The sequence below is a fragment of the Mytilus galloprovincialis genome, chromosome 3, assembly GCF_965363235.1.
Source record: "Mytilus galloprovincialis chromosome 3, xbMytGall1.hap1.1, whole genome shotgun sequence".
NCBI lineage: Eukaryota > Metazoa > Mollusca > Bivalvia > Mytilida > Mytilidae > Mytilus > Mytilus galloprovincialis.
In genome coordinates this window covers 81257638-81279525 of record NC_134840.1, presented here as the reverse complement: position 1 = coordinate 81279525, position 21888 = coordinate 81257638, and the positions used below count along the sequence as shown (strand labels likewise).

The 21888-nt window shown below is 31.4% G+C and overlaps 1 protein-coding gene across 1 annotated transcript; it reads left to right on the top strand.

The window, feature by feature from the left end:
- The first annotated feature begins 58 nt into the window (after positions 1-58).
- On the top strand, positions 59-21888 carry LOC143066826 (protein O-mannosyl-transferase TMEM260-like). The gene is made up of 18 exons (XM_076239638.1): positions 59-143; positions 1421-1510; positions 3207-3322; positions 4215-4246; positions 4609-4760; positions 5570-5744; positions 6490-6603; positions 7520-7699; positions 9003-9043; positions 9985-10068; positions 10998-11115; positions 11317-11390; positions 15668-15749; positions 16656-16786; positions 17799-17853; positions 18533-18684; positions 19272-19448; positions 21816-21888. Exons 2-18 carry the CDS (start codon positions 1446-1448, stop codon positions 21886-21888), a joined length of 1821 nt encoding a protein of 606 aa, XP_076095753.1. The 5' UTR covers positions 59-143; positions 1421-1445.

The following is a 21888-nucleotide window of genomic DNA, read 5'->3' as shown; positions in this document are numbered from 1 at the left end:
AATAATTCATTCCTTGTCAACCGATCTAGGTTTTAATTTTAGTTTAACTGTTTCCTGTTTCGGAACCTTTCTACCTTTTACTATGGTTTTGCAAAGCCGGCATACAGCGAAATAGGGAAATAATGATTATATAGTAAATATAAGTAAGGACTACTTTATACAGTGCATGAAAGTATGCATTCTTTATTCAGAAACTAGTTTACTTCGTTTGTCAACGTATATTTGTTCGTCAATACTGATGTTCCCCTGGAAACTTTATCAAAACATTGCCTGTGCCTGAGGCTGTGGGAACAAATATAATTTCTATACACTCTATTCCATTATCAACAACTACTGATACATATTTTCCAGTGGAAATAATATCTTTGGGTTTTAGTTTTTCATTCGAAGGAATTAAAATGACATGCCACTGCACTATTTCAGTACTTGCCCCAGTAGTAGTTCAAATAATTATGACGTCTTGAAAGGCTATTCTATTTTCGCCTTACTTCGAAGTAAGGGGTCAAAGAAAAAAATTATAATAGCTTTTCAAGACATCATAATTATTTGGACTACCCCAGTAGTACTAGTTAAACTAACTTTAATGCAGTGTTGGACCCCATTACGGCATAAGGCAACTACCTACATGTAGAAGACACAATAATGTGTGCAAAATGTGTATAATGAAAAAATTGAAAATAGAAATTGGGAATGTGTCAAATAGACAACTACTTGACCATAGAGCAGACAACAACCTGACCATAGAGCAGACAACAACCTGACAATAGAGCAGACAACAACTTGACCATAGAGCAGACATCAACCTGACCAGAGAGCAGACAACAACAGAAGGCCTCCAATGGGTCTTCAATGTGGGGAGAAACTCCCGCACCCGGATACATCCTCCAGCTGGCCCCTAAACAAATATGTATACTAACTAGTTCAGAAATATGGATGTCATACTAAACTCTGTATTGTACACACGAAACTTAAATTAAAAATCATACAAGGCTAACAAAGGTCAGAGGCTCCTGACTTGGGACAGGTGCAAATATGTGGCGGGGTTTAACATGTTTTTTGAGATTTCAACCCTCCCCCTATACCATGTATACCTCTAACCAATGTAGAAAAAATAAACGCATACCAATATGCACAGTAAAACTCAGTTTAAGAGAAGTCAAAGTCTGATGTCAGAATGGGACACAAAAGAAAATAGTGACAATAGTACATAGATAACAACAGACTATTAGCTGTTACTGACATGCCAGCTGCAGACCTTTGAGAAAATCATAACTATAATGACTATATATATTTGCATTATTTTGGAAAACTTTTCACAGCAAAAAGATTTTTCATTCAAATATTCAAATTTATTTAGCCACATGTAAGTGAAGTTTGAGGATCTGCTAGATATGTAATTTTTGCTTTTGAATATGAGCAGATTGTTACAAGTTTGGTTATGTGGAATGGATGCTAAGAAAAGAAACAAACGTTTACAGAAAAAGAGCAACAAAACAGAATCTGATTCAGAGTAAGTATTGCAACTTATGTCAGTACACCTTTCCTATATTGCCTATTGATTTTTCACTGGCATAGGAGCTCTAAGCGTAAGCCTAGCGATTACCTGAAATTGATGTATATATGTAATACCTACATTACAAACTTAAGGTGTTGAAAACTTTTTAACACTGAGGATTAATATTCATCTACCTTTGATCTTGAAAGGAGTACTAAAGGCTTAAATGAAGCATTCTCAATAAGAACCCCCCCCCCCCCCCCCCCTAAACCAAATTTTGTTTGGTTAGGGGGGGGGTAATAGTTTTGACTTGATGTTTTGGTGTATCACAAGCTAAAACGTCAAGACTGCATGACTACCATGAAATACTATTATTAGACTTGATATTTAGGTGTATCATAAGCCAAAGATCAAGACTGCATGACTACCATGAATTACTATTTCAAGACTTGATATACAGGTGTATCATAAGCCTGAGGTCAAGACTGCATGACTACTAGGAAGTACTATTTCAAGACTTGATATTTAGGTGTATCATAAGCCAAATATTAAGATCACATAACTACCATGAAATACTATTCCAAGACTTGATATTTAGGTGGATCATAAGCCAAAGATCAAGACTAAATGATTACTATGTACTTCTTAAATTATTAAAACACCCTTTATCCAATGCTAAAGCCCAAATATGGTTATATCATCAGGTAACATGTTTACCATATAGTGTAAAAATGTTTACCGTAACATGTCAAAAAGTTTACTGTAACAGATGTTTAGATGAACATTAGCTAAATATAGATAATTGTAACCATGGAAAATCCCACTGGGATTTTTCACCGGTTAACTCAACCGCCGGTAAACTCAACCGCCGGTTAACTCAACCGCCGCCTAACTCAACCGCCGGTTAACTCAACCGCCGGTTAACTCAACCACCGGTTGACTCAACCGCCGGTCAACTCAACCGCCGGTCGACTCAACCACCGGTTGACTCAACCGCCGGTCAACTCAACCGCCGGTCAACTCAACCGCCGGTCAACTCAACTGCCGGTTGACTCAACCGCCGGTTAACCCAACCGCCGGTTAACTCAACCGCTGGTTAACTCAACCGCCGGTTACCATATCTATATAAATAGGGTGCAAACATTAATCCACCATTCTGCCTCTGATGAAGGTCCTTTATGGACTGAAACCGGTCAGGCTATCAAACATCACCAGGCGCTGTTAATTATGTGTATTGGTATATACTATATTTTTATGCTTTTACATTTTTCTCACTGATACACATAGTTAATATGGCTTCTACTAACGAAAGCTCCATGGAGCTAATGTGTTTAGAGACTACTTATGTCAGTACACCTTTCCTATATTGCCTATAAATTATCAATGTACATGATGCAGTTCTGATAAGTCTTTTATTGAATAGATATAAGAAGATGTGGTGTGAGTGCCAATGAGACAACTCCATCCAAATAACAATTTTAAAAAAGTAAACCATTACAGGTCAATGTACCACCTTCAACACAGAGCCTTGGCTCATACCGAACAACAAGCATATAATATGCATGATTATAATAAAAATGTGTATTGTTAATCTAAATCCAATAGCATCTCTACATCAGTAAACATGATTTATGAAAACTATTGCATTTTAAATTTTAATCCAGCATATTTTTTTTGACACTAACTATAATCTTTTCATTTATCTTTACAGATGTAAAACCAGCCATTTTCAGAACTATGATTCTGAATTGTCGTTAGCTTTGGGTGTACTGACCACAGGATTATATGTTGCTACCTTATATCCATCAGTGCCAGGTGGAGATTCAGGTTTGATTTTACATAGCTAAATAGTACTGTTTATTAAAAAAATCATTTTACAATTGAAAAAAAATCAGCTCTATCTTTACTGATATAATAAAGTTATTTTTAATTTCATTTGAACTCCATCTAGTACAATGTAGTGACTTCCTCCCAAACTGTCTGATAAAAAAATGTCAAAAGTCTATCTACAGAGGTTTATTACCTGCACAAAACACACATACTTCTGATAATAAAATTAACGGTACCAATTTTCTTGCACCAGATGAGCATTTCGACAATACATGTCTCTTCAGTGATGCTCGTTGCCAAAATATTTGAAATCCAAAGCTTATATAAAAGATGAAGAGCTATAATCCAAGAAGTCCAAAAAATATAGCCAAATCCGTGAAAGGAATCAGAGCTTTGCATGAGGGAGATACATTCCTTAATTTATAATAATTTCTAATATTTTGTAACAGCAAATTTAAATAACACAAAAAATCCGTATTTTCATGCCAGTACCGAAGTACTGGCTACTGGGCTGGTGATACCCTCGGGGACTAATAGTCCACCAGCAGAGGCATCGACCCAGTGGTAGTAATAAAATTAACGGTACCAATTTTCTTGCACCAGATGCGCATTTCGACAATACATGTCTCTTCAGTGATGCTCGTGGCCAAAATTTTTGAAATCCAAAGCTTATATAAAAGATGTTGTAATTATCTCCCTTGGTATTTGCTGTTAGTTTTATGAAATTTGTCTGGAAAACATTTTCTTTTTTTGAATAAATTTTTAGATGAATTTGATTTTTTTTTGTATACCAGATGCATTTCATTTTTTCATTTTTTTTATTCAGCATCCACCTGCATTTCATAGTGATTAATTTTGTCTTGTAAGTCAGTTTGATTTTGTATTTCAGGGGAGCTTATTGCAGCTGCATATGAACTTGGAGTAAGTTTGAATAAAGTGGAGATTGCTATATTGTCAAGAAAACTACTTAAAATATTTTAGATATATTTTTATACTTCAACTTCATGAATATTTTTTTTTATGTGAGATATTTGCTTTTGTTCATAAAATGCAAATAATCCATTGACAAACTTACAAACATTTTAAGAGAAGTTTACTTCAATTTTTGATTTCTAGATTATGCTCTTGAGTAATCAGAAAATATGATATATTTTATCGCCTCATCTTTCACTATATCTTATCCTAAGCTATGAAAGCACTCTTTTAGAGGTATATATATATGATAAGAATGAGTACCACTTAGTTGTTTTGAAAATATTTGACTTTTGTTCTTACATATATAGGTGGCCCATCCTCCTGGATACCCATTGTTTACCTTACTTGCCAACTGTGTAATAAGACTGGTACCATTTGGGAGCATAGCATGGAGAGTAAATTTACTAACAGCTGTATGTGGTGGAATGGCTGCAGCATTTTTATCCAAATTAGTTATTAGGTATTATTAAAATTAATTATTACACAATTCTTAAAGCAATTACAAGCTTTGGATGCCAATAATGCAATATAGCAATACATGTATCTAGTTTTGGATACCAATTATGCAATATGGCATTACCAAGTTTTGGATGCCAATTTTCATTTGTTGGTTCTGTGTCAGGATAAAATAAAAGAATTTGGTTTCATTGCTCATGATAGACATTAATGATATAAAGTCACATAGTTTTATTATTAAAAAGTGTAATCACAAAAATACTGATCTCCAATAAAAATTCAAAACGGAAAGTCCCTAATCAAATGGCAAAATCCAAAGCTCAAACACATCAAACGAAAGGACAACAATTATCTTATTCCTCACTTGGTACAGGCATTTTCTTGTGTAGAAAATGGTGGATTGAACCTGGTTTTATTGCTAGCTATAAGGTAAACTTCTCACTTGTAATGAAAAGGATGTGCTAACAAAACAATATAATATGCTAATATGATGTGCTTGTAAACAATAGCATTATAAAATTCTCAATATATCTATACTTAGCACAGAATCAGAGATGAAAATATTAATGGCTTTCACAATTTACAAAAAATGTAACTGTTGTCTCAATCCAAATCATGTATTATCACTTATTTGCCAACAATTTGTCGATTTTGCTGTGATAAAATTAAAATTGAAAAAACTAACTGCTGATGTTTAGGATTAAATTTGAATAAAGCCAAACAGGCCATTTAAAAATTTCCAACTGTCTTGCATGAACTAGTTCATATATATGTTTACCATCTTTTCTAAATTTATACATCATATCTATTAAGATTAACAGGCAGACTGTCTTGTGGTGCATTTGCAGTAGGACTTTGGTGTTGGTGCAAATTAACATGGACCTGGTCAATAACATCAGAGGTCTTTTCACTAAATAATCTGTTTATCACGATTATCATGAAGCTGTCTGTCGATTTTAACTATTCTGCTGGTGAAATGAAGCAAAAAGTAAGTTTTTACAATAGACCAATTTGAAATCAATTTTAAGTGTGATGTTTAAACAATGGTTTTTGGATTTTTCCAGAGCAAGTTAGCTATTGTTTTTATACAAATATATTGTGGATTCATTTATTTTTGTGGGTACCAATTTTTTGTGGATTGCAGAAAACTTCCCTTTTCATGGATATGTGATTTCATGGTTTTGCCATATTCTGCATACAACCTTATGGTAAATTTGTTCTTCCTTGAATATTTTAATTCATGGTTTACCTGCATCCACGAAAAAAACAAGAAAATTGGTATCCAATGAATATTAATGAATCCACAGTAATTGCTTTCTAAGCAGCATGCATTTATGCTGTCATTTCAATAAGAACAAACATTTCTGTATTGAAAAATTCAGTTCTGAAAAAAAGAAAGCAATATATAACAAGTGTCAGTAAAGATGTTTCACAAGCTACAGGTTGGATCAGTAAAATTTTCTATGCAATACATTTTAAAAGCATGAATTTAAAAAAAATCTGCAAAAAGTCATGAAAGTTAAGTTATTACTTAGTTCATCGTACATAAAAAGGGATGATAGTAATTACCAAAATACTGCACAGTGCAATAGACCATTGCCAACTTCCAACATGTCGCCTTTCAAAACAAAAGATTGTGTTACTAAAAAAGATTTTTGAACTTTTGTTATTTAAGATTTATTTCCCTTGAATAACAAAATGGTTGATTTATGAAATTGCTTGATCTGTTTCAGATTTCTTTATTTGGAGCATTGATGTGTGGTTTATCACTGTGCAATCAACATACAATTGTGGTTTATAATATGATACTTATTTTATGGGTGCTGTTAGAATTAAAACATAATCAGGTAGGCATTTAAAATTGTCTTTTTTCTAGTTTAATACTTTGCTAATTCTTAATTAAGATAAATACATTCCCATTTTACTCATAGTGAAATTTTTGATTAAAGTAGATTGTTGTTGAGTTATTTGCTGCAAATAAATTCCTTTTGTGACATTTTTTTTGTGGATATGCTGTGAATAATAGAAAAAAATACACTTTTAATATTCATAGATATAAGAAGATGTGGTATGTGAACCAATGAGACAACTATCCATCCAAGTCACAATTTATAAAGATAACCATTATCGGTCAAAGTACAGTCTTGAACAGGGAGCCTTGGCTCACACCGAACAGCAAGCTATAAAGGGTTCCAAACATTACTAGTATAAAACCATTCAAACGGGAAAACCAATGGTCTAATTAATCTATAAAAAAAAACGAGAAACATTTATGGACACATCAACAAACAACAAGCACTGACCATCAGATTCCTGACTTAGGACAGGTTCAACCAATTGCACTTGTCTAAATTATCATACACATTATATCAAGTTTTACTGAAGGACAAAGAAAGTAAGGGATTACTTTAGGACATTATGGAAATCATCCCACAGTTTAATTTTTTACTATTTTCCTATTGCAAACGTTAATAAACATTTCAAAATACTGTAAATTCAGAAATTATTGTAATAGTTTAGAGGTCATCCAAAATTGCCAACCATTTTCCCAAGCATGCAAATCACTCATTTTTCTCAACCCTCAAAAGCATGCAATAAAATTGTTGATGATTTTACCCCCCCTCAACATGATTGGTTTTGCATGCTTGATGAAAGGTTGACATTATGGATGACTCCTTGGACATAAAAAAAAAATCTGAATTAACAATATTACAAAGTTAAAAGTTAAAATAATCAAATTAATTTTTATTTTATGTATTTCAGCTGCTGTCGGTCACATTTTTAATAAAACTAGGATTAACATTTGCACTTGGTCTTCTACCATACATTTACTTACCTTTGTCTGCATATTACAACCAAGCCAGATGGACATGGGGTGATCAAAGGACTATTTCTGGATTTCTAAAGCATCTTCTACGCAAAGAATATGGAACTTTTGATTTGGTTTGTGTACTTTACTGTTAACAATTGAATTGATGTGTTTTATACACTATTCTTTTCCTAATGGTACATATGTTTTGATCTTTCCTTCAATTGATAAGAAAGAATTTTGAATAGATTAAATATTTCTTAAATATTCCATAAGTTCTGTTTTAAATTTCTGGTTTTAACTGCTTTTTCTAGTGTGTAAATTGCATACATTATATATAAAAAAAGAAGATGTGGTACGATTGCCAGTGAGACAACTCTCACAAGAAACCAAATGACACAGAAATTAACAACTATAGGTCACAGTACGGCTTTCAACAATGAGCAAAGCCCATACCTCATAGCCGCTGGGTCAATTGTTTTTTTCGTCACCTATTTCGCTAAAACAACATATTTTTCACCATTTTATTATTCTTTTCACCAAGTAACACAAATATATTTTCTTTTAAAATTTTTCTTTTTTTTCCAGCCCCACCCCCTAAATTAGAAGTGGTTTTTAAAACAAAATAAATCATTTTATCACTTGAAATTGATACCTCGAGTAAGGTGTAGTCATTACATTGAAAGGTTACTCTTATGCCAACCTTTTGAATAGATTTCTTCATAACAACAGTTTTCTTTTCTAGACCATTGTAAATAAGTAAAACTATGCTTGAAACACGTGTGTCACTGAAATGACTTTTGAAGTACCATCTCAAATCAATTATCTATATCAAAGTCATATGATAAAAGTTTTAAATAAGAGACCTTTCTTGCTTTTGAACATTTTTCGTCATAACAACAGTTTTCTTTTCTAGAATATCATTAAAAGAAGGAGAGGAAGCGTCAAAATTTTGCTTCAAACATGTGCGTCGCAAAGTGGTTCATAAATCCCTTTTGTGAAATGTGACAGACGCCATTTAACCATCATTTTGTCATATTATACAATCAAAACCTTAATTAGTCCTTTGAAGTCGATAGCTATAAATACAATAAGCTGACTTTTGATTTTCTGTCAAAATCTTAACGTGTTCAAGGTGAATTCATAGTATTGTCTGATCGGTTAAAGTCCAAAAAAAAACTAAAAAAGTAAATAAACATGATGGCTGAAAATAAATTGTTATTTATATTTCTTTCGCCAATTTCTTTTGCCAATGACAAATTTTAATCGCCACAATTATTATTTTTTCGCAAATTGTGAGAATGTCAACCACCAGTTGAAACCTTGTCTATAAATGACAAAAGTAAAACAATTTAAACAAGAAAACTGACGGCCTAATATATGTAAAAAAAAGTTTGTTTCAGTCTGTTGATGAATCATGTCTTTTTATTTATCTAGGGTAAAGACGGGGTTCAACAAGGATTGTTTCAGTCTTTACAGTAAGTTGTGAAGTTAAATTAATATTTAAGGAGAAAAGTGTGTAGAACATCATCTTTTCACTACCTTTGCAAGGAAGCCACACAATCTTTGAAAATGTAGATGTTGAAATCATAGGCTTTTGATTTATAATACTTTATCTTAATTTAATTTCTTGTTTACTGTAAGGCTATGTTAGTAAAGGGTTTGTAAATAATTTTATCACAAAAGAAAGTGTTTGAATTTGGAATATTTTTTCAAATCTATGATCAATTACAATTGAGTTTTAGGAATTAAAACTCAGTAGATAACATAGAATTCATAAACCACAGTAAGTATGAATACAAGGCACCAGATGCAGAGAGAACAAATGTAATGACAAAACACAAAAAAAAACCATCTAGAAGTCAGTTTACGGTTCTATAGCAGTGGACAAGTATCCAGAATTTATGTCAATATAAAAAAGAAGGTGTGTATGATTGCCAATGAGAAACTGTCTACAAGAGACAAAATGACACAGAAACAGAAATTAACAACTGTAGGTCACTGTACAACCTTCAACAGTGAGCAATTATTTGCCACAAATCTAGGCAAATTGAATATTCTAGGTAAGAAGTCAGTTTCAATATTCTTTGGAATTATACTTTGATGTCATTGGATGCCTGAAATTGTCATTCAAACAGGGTATCAGGAAAAAAGAAAAAAAAAAGCTCTCATTATTGTTGAATAACTGGTTGGGTTTTCTTTGATATTCGTGTCATACCAATTTTGTGGTCTTTGTAGAATTTACACTCGACAATATACAAATTTAAGATAGTTTGATCGTGTTGATAGGAGCATATGATGAAATTATCAAAGATAATTTAAATTTTTCTCAAACCACAAAAAATGAGACCAACATGAAAAAATTATCGACAGTAATCTTTTAATTTCATATAAGTTTATTAAATTTATTGTGTTTCAGATTGTTCATGTTTCATCTGGTCAGTGAAATGACTGTTATAGTATTAATATTATTTTGTTTTGGAATGACACAGGCTATTTATAGGTAAGGACATTTTCTGATGCTAACATTATAATTTATAGTGTTTTCTTACCTGAAGACTTCTCAATAAATACATTATATCAAGGTACACTACAGGGAGAACACTTGTAAAGATAGTTATTCTGTATTAAAAGAAATAATGATTAAAGAGTTTCTGGAAAAAAAGAGCAAAAAAATTATAATATGCAGATACAGACATGTCATTGAGTTTACATGTACTGAAAAGAGATTTCCTGAAATCTTTATAAAAGATGTTTTCATATTCTAAGCTATCAGCTGAAAGAAAATAAATGAACTTTGTATTGGAATTGGTGTAAAAAAAAAGGCTTGCTTTTATGTGTGTAAATTGCTGTACATGTGATTATCAATGAATTTGTAAGAAATTTACAATGTTAGTTGTTACATTTTGGATATTTTTATCTTCATTATATATTTAAGGGATGACTGTAATATTTTTTCTGTCTATGAAGAAATGACTTAAAAAATTTTGTGCACACTGAATAACCCGCGTAGCGGGTTACTTAACAGTGTGCACCACATTTTTCATATGTAAATATATATTGAAGATGAAAATATCCAAAATATTACAGTCATTTCTTATAATTTAATTCTAAATTCCATTTTAAACCGTAGAAAACCATGAAAAAACGTTAATGAGGCACGATCACATGACTAAATTATGTCTAAAGGCTCATAACAAAATAATGTAAGCCAATCAGAAGACGCGTTACATCCAAAATTAAATAATATGTATACATATTTATAACAAAATCATAGTAAATCCAAAGGATAAGGGGTATTGCTGTTAAAAAATAACCATCCAATATAGTGTAAAATTAACTGATTTTTTTTATTGTTAAACTCGTGTTTTTGTAGATCTGAACAAAAATTAAAAAACTGAAACTTCTACCATATTAATTTGTATTTTTCAGATTTGTATATAAGAAACATCGGCTTTATTTTATATTTGCATTGATGATGTTAGTGTATACAGTATTTTTCTCATGGAGGGCCAATCTAGATGTGAACAATCCTCTGATGTATGGTGTGGTAAGTGTTCAAGATAGATACATTGATCAGCAGTGCTTCAAATAGTTTTTGGCACACACTGGGTAACTATATAAAGATAAAGAAATCAATAGGATAAATAATAGAAAATATACTTATTCATCAGTAACTTATATAAAGTTAAGAAATTTTTTTGCCAACCTAAAATCTTTTTGACAGAACAATTTTTCATATGTATTCTAGGTTGAAAGGTTTTGGATGCAGAGTGATATAGTTGTCATTGTGATTTCTGCTCTTGGTTTTAATTTCATTGTAAGGTAAGTCTTTTTGTTGTTAATATATCATTTTGGGGGAAATAGATCATTGATAATTTAGATTTGTCCCAGATCTGCTGTAAAAATGAATGATGAGGATTTTACTTTGAATAAATGAGTCCACCACTGATATAAAATCTTACTAAAAATCTCACTGATTTGTGATTTTGTATAAAAACTAGCTTTGTATAACAAACATTTATTTATTGCCATATTTTGTTTTGCATTATTGAGGTATGTTTCCAGAGTTAGTGCCCTTTAATATTTTTATAAAAAAGTTGATAGTTAAGTGCCAGTCTTTGTAAGAATTAGGCAATTTTGGTAAAAATCAAAACATGATCAGGAAAAACCCACCGAGCTAATCATTCTATTTAATACTAACCATCATCCTGAGTTAAAAATTAATGTTTTTTTGTTTGTGTGTGTCTGGTAATATCAATTCTAATATGACGTGCTTCTTTTGCTTTGTAAAGAAACCATACTTTATTATCCAATAAAATTAGTTTGCACATGCGTATATTGACTACGGTAGAAAAATGAATTTTATCAAAATTGGTATGCATTTAATGTATTCCATTAACTTAAAACACTTTCAAATTCTAAAATGATACACATTGTGTTACTAATACTTTCACAATGACAACAATGTGTTACAATTCGAAATTGAACTATTTGACCTAGATACCGCAACGTCCATGTTGGCTGTTCCAACTTCAAAACCCCTCCCTCTGAAAAACACGTTTCATCGTCTGCTTGTTTACAAAACAAAATGGAGTATGCGAGAACAATCCCGTTAAAAATTGGACTTAAGGTAGAACACAAAGGACAGAACTACATAATAATTGACTATTTCAATCAGAAACAATCTGTTCTACAATACATAATAAGGAATATTTCATCAGGTCAAACAAAACGTGTATTTAGACATGAAATATGTGATGCATCAGTTATGTCAATGTTTGCCAGACTAACTGATGCCACAATATACCAGTTCGAGCAAGAGAGCTCGCAATCAGATGATGAGCTTTCAAATTTTGCTGAAGGAGTTTCTGAACCTGTAGAAGAACCACAACCAAGGTTAGAACCAGAACAAGCTTTAGAACCAGAACAAGCTTTAGAACCAGAACTAGCTTTAGACCCGGAACCACCCCTAAAGAAACCAAGGTTCAAAGAAATGCCAAGCAGAGAGCACATAGATATGATGGCTCAGGCCAGAGTAGAAGAGACAACTAAGCAACAAACTGATTGGGGAGTGCGCCTTTTCAGAGGTAAATAAACTGACTCACATCACAACAATTAACTATCATTGCATATACATGTAATTATTATTATGATTTTTCCTGCTATTATGACTACATTGTGTCCTCACTTTTCCTGTTGCAAAGGCATATATATATATAATAATTTCATTGAAACATATAATCTAACGATAAAATATAAAATAAATTATAGCCTAAATAGGTTATGAGTATTACTGTCGTACTGAAATGACAAAATTGTTTCATATTTATGATAAAATAGATTGACCCTAGCAGGGAATCGAACCCCATTCTCCTATAAAAAAATAGGCGTAATTACAAATATACCACCAAGGTTTTCAATCCATTTACAAATGCAACAAGATTGTCACTCAGTTTGAATTTTAATCATCATTAGAAAAACAAAATTTATCAGCAAAAAATGTATGCATTTCATGTGACGTACATGTACATGTATGATGAACTGTGAGTCGCAACAAGACTATTTACAAAAATTAAATCATTCAACCAATAAAATAAAAAATAAAGGCCTTAAAACATCATATTTGGACATATATACTTCTAAATTTGCATTTATTATAAAGGTGAATATTATTTAAACTTGATAAAATATAAATTTGAATTTCAGGATGGTTGACAAAAAACCAATACAGTGACAAGTTTGAGGAACTTGAAAGCTCCATATTAAATGAGAGATTATGCTTTTTCTATCCAAGCCTGCAAACAAAAAAAGGAACAGATTACTCTAAATCAGCATTAGTTGGAATACGTGCAGCAATATCCCGTCATCTCACATCTCCACCATACAACCGTAATGTTAATTTAATGAAAGATAATGCCTTCATGACATCAAATCATGCATTAACGGGAATGATAAAAACCCTAAAGAGAGCAGGCAAAGATGTTACGGTACACAAAAAACCTGTAGCTGAAGGAGACATACAGCGTTTATATTCAAGTGGGGTTTTCAACACAGATTCACCAGCAACACTACAAAACAAAGTATTCTGGGACTTAATGTTGAATTTTGGAAGACGAGGCCAGGAAGGGTTAAATAGTTTGACAAAGTCATCTTTTGGTAAGTTCAAGGATGACAGGGACCATACATATTATAAAATGACATACAATGAGGCAAATAAAACTCACCATGGCGTTGATTCCCATGAAAACCGTCAAGAGGTGCGTATGTATGAAAAATCAGGAGATGAAAACTGTCCAGTGGCAAGTTTTGATTTTTATGTATCTAAATTGAGTCCTAAATGTAATGCGCTGTTTCAACAGCCATTGCTTTATCCAAAACCAAATTGCTGGTATGCTAATCAAGCCATGGGAAAAAACAAATTGAGTCAAATGATGCCAAGGATTTCAAATGAAGCAGGCCTTTCCTACAGATACACCAACCATTGTATAAAAGCTACCGTTGGTACTGGGCTGAAACGCGCCGGGGTCGATGATTTAACTAACATGTCAGTTACGGGTCATAGAAACATTAAATCGTTAGAAAGTTATGTTGCTGGACCGTCAGATGCACAAAGGCGTGCCCTCTCATCAACTCTTCAGGGTGTAGCTACCGCAAGTAACAGTAATGAATCTGTGTCAAAGGGCCCCTCCTGCCAAGTCTCAAATCATGTCAGTACAATATCCAGGAATCCTCTGTCAGACATGAGTATTTTCACAAACGCTACAATAACCGGGGGAACATTTACTATAAATTTAGTTAGTAAAGACTTACCCGATTCTCCTTGCAACATGCCTAGTACGTCCACCGCCATTGACAAGTTCAACTGACTGAAAAATGCGGCCTGAAATGTGCGTGTCAGCTGAACTATTGACCTCAAAGGAAAAGATGTTGATTTATAACGTTTCTGTTATTTTGTGACTCAAACATTGTTTTAGTTAATAAATTTGTTAATTTCTGTTTTAATATTGAATTTTAAAATTATTACAACTCATTACTAGTTTGAACTAGTTGAATAAAAATCAACAGGGAGGTTGATGGAAGAGCCTACACACATACTGTAACCTTATACACAGCAAACATAGAAATTACCGTAAATGTCCTAATCAGAATCGAAATAATTGATGGCAGCTATACTTTATTGTATTTTTAACATGGGTAGGCATTATATTCGTGTTATTTTAGCCCTCGCTATCGCTCTGGCAAAAATAATCACGAATATAATGCCTACCCATGTTAAAAATACAATAAAGTATAGCTGCCATCAATTATTTCTTAAATAACTCGGTTAGAAAATTGGTTAGAATGATAGTAAATTACAGAGTTATCTCCCCTTATTTGTTAATATCTAGTGCATTTCAACCAAACTGTATCTGCTATTACCAGAACAGAAAACAAAAATGAATGTTATTTTTGTGCATAACTACATATTATGAACTAAAATCAATGTCAAATTGGGTGGGTTTTTATGCCCCACCAACGATAGTAGAGGGGCATTATGTTTTCTGGTCTGTGCCTCCGTCTGTGTGTCCGTTTGTTTCAGGTTAAATTTTTTGGTCAAGGCAGTTTTTGAAGAAGTTGAAGTCCAATCAACTTGAAACTTAGTACACATGTTCCCCATGATATGATATTTCTAATTTTAATGCCAAATTATAGTTTTGACCCCAATTTCATGGTCCACTGAACATAGAAAATGATAGTGCAAAGTTCAGGTTAAAGTTTTTGGTCAAGGTAGTTTTTGATGAAGTTAAAGTTACATCAACTTGAAACTTAGTACACATGTTCCCTATGATATGATCTTTCTAATTTTATGGCAAATTAAAGTTTTGACCCCATTTTCACGGTCCACTGAACATAGAAAATGAGTGGGGCATCCGTGTACTATGGACACATTCTTGTTTTGCTGATGTTTTCACCACTGCTTGATTCTTAGGCAGACTGGCACTTAATAGTAAGGCTCCTTTCATGTCTATAGCATGAATGATTTTTTTTAGGAATATTTACTCTTTACGCTATAAGTTGCATTTATATTATTAATTGTTTGTTTTCTGATTACCTTTTAGGTTTTTTGAAGATCAGTTTCCAGTACTCAGAAAATTACTCATTGATGTACTTATAGTGATAGCATTGATTGCTTTTCAACTGGTATGTTAACTACTGACAACATCTTTCATGCTATTATACACTGTATTTTTGAAAGCTTTCTTACCCTAAAAAAAATCCATTTTTGTTCTTTTGCTCATTCATTTTCAGGACTAAAATGCACCTTATTGCTGTATTGAAGTCAAACTATACATGTCATCACTGATTTTCCCATGCAATTTTGATGTCTGAACAGAAAATGTCTGTCCCATAAAAGCAAAAGAGGTTGTGTTGCATCAATATTACCAAAACATAAGTCAATCCCCAAATAACTTGAAGTGATATTGTCTTGTGAACACTTTTCTATTATCCTTAATTGAGCAACAGTCATTCTGTCTAACTTGATTCCTAATAAAAATCTCTGAATTTATTAGTGATGATAGAAATTCATTACATCTTTCTGTAATATAAATTTCATATTTTCTCATATAAGTCTATTTCTTTTTTTAACATTTTGCTGATTTTATGTAGCCAATAATTTAAATTGATGACAATGACAATGCTGATATTTAGGAAGAGGCATGCATAGCATTTGAGGTCAAGTGTAATGGTAAAAATATAGAGTGCATTTTTTAATGTCCCACCTACAAAAGTAGAGGCATTATGATTGATGGTCTGTGTGTTCTTCTGTCTGTTTGATATAAGTTAAAGTTTTTGGTCAGGGTAGTTTATCATCTTGAACCTTATAATACATTGTAATCATGAGGTGTACTTTTAAAATCATATTGTAAATTAATTTTTTAACCCCATTAAACAGTTCACTAAACATCCAAATGTTATTGCGTGAGTGTGATATGGTTTCTTATGGCTTATAATCTTGTTACAGAAAATTAGAAAATTAGAAGAATAAATTCTGGTACTTAAAAAATATTTTGCCCTTGGAGTCAGTTTCATTATTTTGTCTTTCAGAATAGAAATTATCCCTCCTGTAATCAGAGTCAGAACACAGCAGTGTATGAGTTTGGAATGGACGTTCTCAATACAATACCAAATGGATCATTTGTTTTGTCTAAAGGAGATCTACCTTCTAATACACTTAGGTATTGCAGATTTTTGTGGGAACCAATTGTTTTAGTTGTCAGAACATAAATTGAATGTTTTTAGTTGATGAATGCTTAACTTCATTGTTTTGACAAATTTTGCATACAAGCTAGAGGATTTTTTTTTATTTTGTAGAACCTTATACTGTACTCACAATTTATCTTTACATTGAAAATATGTATAAAAGTTTTTTTCAAGTTCAACCTTTTAAAACAAGTGCCTTATAGAATAGAAGTGATTATTTTCTTTTAATTTCATGACACAGTCATTAGATTATTGGACTTGGATGGTAAGCATAATTATTTTTTCACTGAATACTCACTACACACTTACAACCTTAGGTATTTTGTCATACCAGTTGATCAGTTTGTAGAGGTGAATCAAGCTGCAATTGGCTTTAACATTTTAAGCAATTGTTATACTTATAGGCCAAACCCTTCTATGTAAGCACTTTAATTTGTTTTTGTCTTTAGCATGCTTGAAATAGTTGCCACTAAACATTAAGCAACCAACAATCACCCAATATATTTTCAGGAAGATACACTGGTTTTTTTTATATCAATTTTTGTACAATTTAGTGGGATTGGTGGCATTTTAACATTGATATAGCAATTTTTTGTATGCCTTATCTTAAGGGGCATTATCTTTTTCAGTTTGTTTGTCTGTTTCTTAGTCATCCATCTGTCCTGCTTCAGGTTAAAGGTATTTTTTTATGAATTTATAATTATATCAACTTAAAACTAAGTACATATGATCTCTCTATGTTTAAATGCCAATTAAAGTTTTGACCTCAATTTCACTATGTACTGGACAAAGAAAGTGATAGTGTGAGTAGGGCATCCTTGTATTATGGACACATTCTTGTATAACATATTTTCAGAGAGGTCAGACGCAACACAGAACTGATGATGTTGTGACTTAACCTGACCACTTTTTCCATCCCTTTGATATAGGTCAACTTCTATAGTGAGATTACTTGTAATTTTATGATTTCTTTACTATTCTTTACAGATATTTATACTTGTGTGAAAATGTAAGGCCAGATTTATTACTGTTTGATCAAGAGGTAAGCTAACCATATTTTGTTTTATTGAGCGAAATTCCAACTGAAATATGTATTTGTCATAGGAAATTGAATTAAAAGGGAATCAATAGATCTGTCAAATTAATTACTATGACGACATTTTTTTAGATAAAACATAACTATTTATTGATTTCAATATACAAATTAATATCAAATCTATCAAAATTGAAAAAAAAGTCCAGTTAACCAGTTAGTGTTTTTGGTATTCACTATTCGGTCGTTTGACCGGTTATTCGTTGACAACAATATTATATATCAAATCTAGCGAAGATAAAGAAAGGCCCAAGTTTTTGTTGTAGAGATATATAGATAAGAATTAGAAAATAAGAAATTTTGGTTGTAAGAAAAATGTTTTAAGGGCTATATTTTTTTTTGCGTCTTTTGCATGCAATTTAGAAAATCTAGAAATGTACTGACAATTATACTTTTTTGCTTTTTTTATTTGTAAGATTCTTTTACTCATTTTACTGTGTATAAAAAATAATGGCTCAATGACTAGTAAGATTTTTTCTTGTGTTGGAATGACTGTTGGCAAAACTTGGCATTTTCAAAATAAAAATGTTGTCACAAACCAACATTACAATTGCAATTCAAATCAAACAGCAACCAAACCATGTATGCATGTTGCCATTAAAAGTTGTATTTCTAATAACTGTTACAGGTTTTAACGTATGATTGGTCAGTTTCTATGATGAAGAAAGTATACCCAGATATAGTTTTCCCAGGAGATCATTTATATACACATGATGCAATAATGTCAGATGGAAGGACTGCATTCAGCTTCAAAAGATTCTTGGATGTAAACTCACAAAGGTATAAATACTTTATACACTTGTGTTCTGAATTTGTTTTAATAAAAGAATTTCAAGGAAGCAATTGCAAAGAACCCATGCTATAAGTGATCAAATAGAGAACTAAGTTAATGTTTACTTTGGATTTCATTGCAAACTTGAGGACTAGCATATTGTAGTTATATATCTTTCGTCTCTGATTTTCTACTAAGGTCCAGTCCTATTTTAAATTTTGTACTGAAATCTTAAATGCTGTAGTCTTGTATCCATTCATTGCGCATATTCCTTACAACCAGAGACCTGGGCGGTCAGCAATGACCCTTATCCTGAAAAAAATAGATCATTGTCTTGTTCTCATGCAACAATCTATGTAAACAAGGTTTACTGGCTTCAATAATCTCAATTTATCATTGTTTCCTTTAATATAACACGATTGTCCTACAGTGGACAAAATAGACATTCTTACTTAACACCTTTATAATTAAAAAAAACAATCAATCCAATGCTGAGAGAGGGTACAGAATCAGCTGTTGCAGATTTTTTTTTAAAAGCATTTACTTGTACTTGCTTATTTGAAATTTACACATATTCTTTTTTTATTATTAGTAGGTCAGTATATGGCTGCATTGGTGTACAAGACCATGAGAATTCCTGGATGTCTAATTATGATTTACTACCATTTGGAGTATGTTCACAGTTTATAAAGAAAGGTTCCAGCATTAATCTGTCTCAGTATTCAAAACAGACACAAGATATAGCGGAAAACTGGACTCATCCTTATAATGGGTAAGACTAATGTAGATTTTACTGCTTCTTTATCAGTCAGGGGCGTTACTCAAACAAGTTATTTTTTTTAAATACTTAAATAAGTAATTTTTGTTTTTAAAAATAATAAAATTACTTAAGGGGGTTCGCGGGTCTAAATCATTTATATAGGATATCTCTATGTTTTTCTATAAATGAACTTTATCTTATAGTAAGTTGAAAAATACAATAAAAAAGTGGGGTCACTGTTCATTTGCGCTCACAATCTGCCTTTGAAAGAAGCATACATTTTTGTATATGTTTTTTTTTCTGTTGAAGTAATAGGAGAAATAAAGATAATATCGAAATAAAAAAAGAAATTTATTACAGAAATCGCTCAAATTTTACAATAATTTAGTTTAAGTACCGCTTATATGGAAATTATATTAAAAAATATAGGACACCGATGAGTTAAAAAAGATATTTCATTTTTAAAGCCAAAAAATGGCATTTTTCCACCAAAGGGAGATAATTTGGAACTTTTTCAATGATGTATATATTTTAAAAGTCATCTGGGGCCAACACGAATTGATAGTTTTGAATGATTTTTGTACCATATGATAAAGTAACAACTACAAAAGATAATAAATAAAATTTGTAATGAAAAACAAATGTTTATTTTTTTTCTGAAATTTTTATACCCTCGAGCCTCCTTAATAGAGTTATTTTAATTTTCAATAGAAACATGGACTAAATGTAGTTTTCATGATTTTAAACATCATTTTATATCATAGAATAAAGAATTTATCAGATTTTAGAGGAGTATAGAGATAAAGGGGTACTTTAAAAATAATGACAAAAATATTACTTGAATAAGTTTTTTTATACATTTTTGAAAAAAATGGCAATTACACTTATCTAATGCACATATGGAATTGATTTGGGTTACAAATTATAAATAACTTCAGGTCTTAATTAATTCACAAGTATCTATCTATTTATATCAGTCTACCTTCAAGATTTTAGAGGAAAATGATAATTTAATAGTCCCAAAAGACCAATCTTTGACCCAGAAGCGTCCCGGTATGAAAGATAAGTGTGTCCAAAAGTTAATTAGTGTTTCGGAAGAATTGGTTTTTATATATCAAAGGAAAAATAACCAGATGACTGTGAAAATTATTTAAAGCTAGTAAAATCTGTATTATTGAACACCTATAAAAATTATATTCAGAAAAATAACTTATATAAGTTATATTTAAATTAGCCTCGTTTTCAACATTACTTGTATAGGTAATTTTAATTGTTACCTGTTTAAGTAATGCCCTTGACTGTTTATAATAAGATACCATATTTCTATTTTTTTATTATTTTAAGCATGGAAATTTTTCATCATTATCAGATTTTGATCAGTGAAGGATTGGCACAAGTTAGCATAACAATATATTGAATCTTAAAATGACATTTATGAACTAGAAAAAGTTGAAGATTAGATAAAAATAAGGAAATTTCCATCTTCATTTGATTACTGTAGATTCTATTTTATTTGTGGAGTACTGTTGTTTTGCAGATTTTTGGTCTCAAATTTCATGTTCATCTGACGAAAGATTTTGACCACTTTTTTAAAAATTAAGTGTCTATTTTATTTGAATCAATTAGTTTATGTGAAAGATTTCAACTGATTTAGTCATAAAAAACGCACGGATTCAAGCTGAAATATGAAAAATCTACCAAATATGCAGAAAAATGAAAGTGGACGCATCCGTGTTCATCCTCAACCTTTATATATGTTATGTATTATCATAAAATACAACTAACATTTCAATATTAAGGATGAACACGAATGCGGCCACTTTCGTTTTACACGAAAACTGTCTAAAATTTAACTAAAATGCTAGAATTGTGAAGATTTCAGTAATTTAGCATGACTTAATGGTGCTAGTATCCGATATATGTGCATTGTATTGTCAAAATCAGCCCAAATTTATGTAGCAGAAGCATTCTACTGTCCAATGAATAACTAAAAGTTTACATTTTAACAATTTTGTAAAACTGCTATATTTTGGGGCCAAAAAGGGGTCTTACTGGACCTACTCCTTTGAGAAGAAGAAAATATATGAATCATGAAAGCTACAGTAATATATAACCTTTATCAAAATACAATATTAGCTGTGATATTCGTCCACTCAAAAAAGTTGGATTTTAAAAATTGGAGAGTGGAAAATTAAAAGAATAATATGGCCAAGCTGTATAATTAGTTTCTCCTAATAATTCACAAAAATGTCTTTAGCAGCATTGAAGATTGAATCAGTTATCAAAAACAAAGTTTTGTAAATGAAGAAACCATATTATATACATTTTTTATATACATTTTTTTTTTAAATATTTTTAATATTTAATCTTTATTTTCAGCTTTGAAGACTCATCCTGGGAAAGAGTAGCTACAAATGAAATGTGGCATGCAAAGTATGTATTATTTATTTAG

Excerpts from the sequence above, each read along its gene's own strand:
- LOC143066826 (XM_076239638.1), top strand. The coding sequence starts at position 1,446 with ATGGATGCTAAGAAAAGAAACAAACGTTTACAGAAAAAGAGCAACAAA. Across the intron at positions 17,854-18,532 it reads TATTACTGTTTGATCAAGAG|GTTTTAACGTATGATTGGTC; the intron begins GTAAGCTAACCA and ends TAACTGTTACAG. Across the intron at positions 19,449-21,815 it reads TGGACTCATCCTTATAATGG|CTTTGAAGACTCATCCTGGG; the intron begins GTAAGACTAATG and ends CTTTATTTTCAG.